Source organism: Tarenaya hassleriana, unplaced genomic scaffold (genome assembly GCF_000463585.1).
Source record: "Tarenaya hassleriana unplaced genomic scaffold, ASM46358v1 Cleome1, whole genome shotgun sequence".
Lineage (NCBI taxonomy): Eukaryota > Viridiplantae > Streptophyta > Magnoliopsida > Brassicales > Cleomaceae > Tarenaya > Tarenaya hassleriana.
The window spans coordinates 2524512-2528997 of NW_010960187.1; the positions used below are offsets into that span (position 1 = coordinate 2524512).

Sequence of the window (4486 nt, forward strand, 5' to 3'; positions counted from 1 at the left end):
CCAAAAAAAAAAAAAAAAAAAAAAAGTGAAATGAAATTTAAAAAAAAAAACGCAGCATATGAAGAAGCACCAAAAATTTCAAAGCTTTTTGTACCTTAAAAAGCTCAGATGCTTTAAAGCTTAATTCCTCGCATGAGCTGAGGAAAACCCTTTGTTTCTCATGCCTATGTCTTTTGATTTCACCAAGTGAATGATTTTGTTTAGAAAGCCAAATTTTCAACTATTGGGTTCCTTTCTTCTTCTTCCTCTTCGTTTTTTTATATAAAAAAAATCCCCTTCGGTGATAGAGAAATCAGGATTTGATTTCTGTGAGAGTTCCGCTTGTTTCCTGCGAAAGTCTCAAACTTTTCCCGGAAAATAAAACAAAAACATGAAGGCTCCATCAAATGGAGTTTTGCCCAATTCTACTGAAGGTGAGGGCTCTTATTTGCTCCTCTATTTGAACTCTTTTGTTTTGTTTCTTCAAGCTTCTTTCTCGTTCTCTGTTTTCCGGTCGTTTTTTTTATGTTCTTGCGAGCTTTCTTCGTCTTGATCTGGGCTCTTGTTTTTCTCTTCTTTAGATGTCTTTTGCTCTACTTTCTTATCTGCATTTCAATTTTTTTTTGGATTCAAAGGTTTGATAGATTTAATGGGTTTCTGGTGTTTGACCCCAACAAGTACCCCCGTTCTTTAAATTTATGCGCATTTATTGCTTGGATGCACATAAATGACGCCGATTTTTCTTTTAAATTGTTCTTGTAGATTCTCAGGCTTGGAAAAATCTCCAAAAGGGAGACGTATGAATTTACTTGTAACACAAGAATCTTCGTTTTACTGATTTTAACTGAATCCACCCCCATGTGAATGAACTTATGCTTCTTTCGTTTACAGACATAAAGAAACAGATAGGATTTTGGTTCTTGTCTTGATGTCGATCTTGATTCAGCAGAGTTTGATGTGTCTGTTTTACGTCTATTGTATGATATTTTGTAAAGAAAATGCCTTTGTGGGATTTTTTTCTTGACGAACAGGAGAGAGGAAACCCATCAATTCGCAGCTATGGCATGCTTGCGCTGGACCTCTGGTTTCATTGCCTCCCGTCGGGAGTCTCGTGGTTTACTTCCCTCAGGGCCACAGCGAGCAAGTATATGTTACATAGATTCTTTTCGATCGTTCAAAGGCTTGTTTCGATTGTTCTTTCATGATATTCTCTTGATCTTCGGGTTTTCAGGTTGCGGCATCGATGCAGAAACAGGCGGATTTCATCCCGAGCTACCCGAATCTTCCTTCCAAATTGATTTGTCTGCTTCACAATGTTACGTTGCATGTATGCCTTCCCTTTCTTGACTGATTCTGTCCCTTTTTTATGGGTTCTTCCCCTCATTTTCTGTTCTTGCATCGATTCCTACTCATTTCTTGGACAGAGAGAGAGAGAGAGAGAGATAGGAGAAGAACTGATTTGATTGTGTGAATTCTGAATCAGGCTGACACTGAAACTGATGAAGTCTATGCACAGATGACTCTTCAGCCTGTGAATAAGGTGACGCCTTTGGTTCTGAATTCTTATGATCTTTTCGGGTTTCTCGTCTATGCATATGGAAGCTTATACCGATTTTGCCTGATGTCCGGATATGCAGTACGATAAAGAAGCATTGCTAGCGTCCGACATGGGTCTGAAACAGAACAGGCAACCTACAGAGTTTTTCTGCAAGATTCTTACAGCCAGTGACACCAGCACCCACGGCGGTTTCTCTGTTCCACGTCGAGCAGCTGAGAAAATATTCCCTCCTCTCGTACGCCAAGAACTCGTCTCTCCCTTTTTTTCTTGACGTCTGTTTGTTCTGCAATTCTTTCCATTTCTAACCATGAAGATGCAAAAAAAAAAACAGGATTTTTCGATGCAACCGCCCGCACAAGAGATCGTAGCTAAAGATTTACATGACAATACGTGGAATTTCAGGCATATCTACCGAGGTATTTCACCGTTCAAGAAGAAACTGCTCCGATCTCATGGCTTTCTTGAACAATGAACCTAAATCTGTTCGAACCGGTTCTCTGTGTTTTCAGGCCAACCGAAAAGGCACTTGCTCACGACAGGCTGGAGTGTCTTTGTCAGCACGAAAAGGCTTTTCGCCGGTGATTCAGTGTTGTTCGTAAGGTACGAGGGAAAAAAAACTCTTACGGGCAGATTTTTTTACTTCGGTAAAAACACCTTTAGCCAAGTTTTTGCAATGTTTTTTCGCCGCAGAGATGAAAAGTCACAGCTGCTTTTGGGTATACGACGTGCAAGCAGACAAACACCGGCTCTTTCTTCGTCACTCATATCCAGCGACAGTATGCATATCGGAATTCTCGCAGCGGCAGCTCATGCCGCTGCCAATAATAGCCCCTTTACTATATTCTACAATCCGAGGTAACCTTCAATATTTTGGTTAAGTGTTTGTAGTTTAAGCGAGGAAAAGGTCTATGTAATGAACTGATCACGGAATATATGTATGTAGAGCGAGCCCGTCGGAGTTTGTAGTTCCCTTAGCCAAGTACAACAAAGCCATGTATACCCAAGTATCTCTGGGGATGCGGTTCCGGATGTTGTTCGAGACCGAGGACTGCGGGGTCCGTAGATATATGGGTACGATAACCGGTATTTCTGACTTGGATCCCGTCCGATGGAAAAACTCGCAATGGCGCAACCTCCAGGTATGAATATGATCCTATCATCCTAATACCGATTTTTTCAGTTGATTTTCTTGTGCACGTTAGATGGATTCATCTGTATGGATGCAGTAATAACTCCTGGCTTTGTTTACTTACTCGTACGGTTGAACAGGTCGGATGGGATGAATCAACGGCTGGAGATCGACCAAGCCGTGTTTCCATTTGGGACATCGAACCCGTCATAACTCCTTTCTACATCTGCCCTCCTCCGTTTTTCAGACCCAAGTTTCCAAGGCAGCCCGGGATGCTAGGTTTTAACATTCATCGCTCTTTCAACTCTGAATTGAATTCATTTCCTACATATAACAATGACAAGTTTATGGTCGATAACGTCATTGTTTTTTCTTTTTCGCGCAGACGATGAGTTGGACATAGAGAATGCTTTCAGACGAGCAATGCCATGGTTAGGAGATGAATATGGTGGGATGAAAGATGGGCAGAGTTCAATGTTCCCTGGTTTAAGCCTGGTTCAGTGGATGAACATGCAGCAGACCAACCCTTTGTCGGCTGCTACTACTCAGTTTCCATCCAGGCTTTCGTCATATAATCTGCCGAATAATTTCGGGTCTGACGACGCATCTAAGCTGTTGAACTTTCAATCTCCGAACGCCCATTTCAGCAAACCCAACGGTGGAGTGGCCAACCATATCAGCCAGCTGCAACAACAGCAACAGCCAAAGCCACAGCAGCAACTACAGAAACACCTGCAGCAACAAGGGGCTCATCCCGGTTCAGTCAGCAATTTGGTCGTTGGCTCGAGCCAAGTGCCTTGTCACACCGTGCATCAATCTAATGGATTTTCTCAGACTCAGATTCAGCAGCAGGCATTGCTCTCTAGTGGGTCTAAGACACATCAGAATAACTTGTTTTCGGGGAATAAGGGATCGTCTCCGCTGACATCATTAGGACAAGACTTTCAGTTTCAGCAGCAGATGGAGCAGCAGAACAGTAATCAGTTACTGAGAAGCCAGCAAGAGCATGTTCAATCTGTTTTGCATTCATCCCCGAATCCTCAGCAACCGCAAAATCAACAGTTGTCGAAACAAAATCTCTTGCAGCAGCAGCAGCAGCAGCAACAACTTCAATTGCAACTTCTGCAGAAGCTACAGCAGCAACAGCAGCAGCAGCAACAACAACAACAGCAACAACAACAATTGATTCTTCCAGTAAGTTCATCACTGCATCAATCACAAAACCATCAAATGCTGCTGCCTCAGATTCAACAACCAGCAAATGGTAACAACTTCTCGACTTCAACAACGTTCATGCAACCTCCGCCAGTAACGGTGAGCCAGTCACAAGGACAGATGAATAAAGCAATTATTCCCGTCAGAACGCATTCTGGTCAAACAGACGGGGAAGCTCCTTCTTGCTCGACGTCGCCTTCCGCCAACAACAATGTACATGTCTCAGCATCAAACTTCCTGCCTGCAAGTAATCATGTTCCAGAGCTTTATTCCAAAACGGACGGTCGTATCAAACAGGAGCAGTTCAAGTATAAAGCAACAATGGCGGATCAGGTAGATGTGTCCACATCTGGAACAACATACTGTCCGGATGTCGCCATTGCCCCGCAGAATTTCTCCCTACCGTCATTCGGTCTCGAGGGCGATGTCCAATCACATCCTAGACATAACCTGCCTTATGCTGGGAACTTTGATGGGGTAACCCCTGATGCTTTGTATTCTCAAAAGGATTTCCACAACTTAGTCAACAACTATGGCGGCACACCTAGAGACATCGAGACTGAGTTATCGAGTGCTGGGATAAGTTCTCAGTCGTTCGGCATTAC

At 43.2% G+C, this 4486-nt stretch overlaps 1 protein-coding gene across 1 annotated transcript in view; it reads left to right on the forward strand.

Moving 5' to 3' along the window:
• Positions 1–34: 34 nt before the first annotated feature.
• The window catches only part of LOC104806547 (auxin response factor 19), a 5715-nt gene continuing 1263 nt past the window's right edge, over positions 35–4486 (forward strand). Inside the window, exons 1-11 of the mRNA XM_010531500.2 lie at positions 35–413; positions 1011–1123; positions 1211–1306; positions 1463–1519; positions 1617–1772; positions 1869–1953; positions 2047–2137; positions 2228–2392; positions 2481–2676; positions 2807–2945; positions 3052–4479. Of these exons, the coding sequence (XP_010529802.1) occupies positions 371–413; positions 1011–1123; positions 1211–1306; positions 1463–1519; positions 1617–1772; positions 1869–1953; positions 2047–2137; positions 2228–2392; positions 2481–2676; positions 2807–2945; positions 3052–4479 (2569 nt within the window). The 5' untranslated portion in view covers positions 35–370. The remainder of the gene's footprint in view (positions 414–1010; positions 1124–1210; positions 1307–1462; positions 1520–1616; positions 1773–1868; positions 1954–2046; positions 2138–2227; positions 2393–2480; positions 2677–2806; positions 2946–3051; positions 4480–4486) is intronic.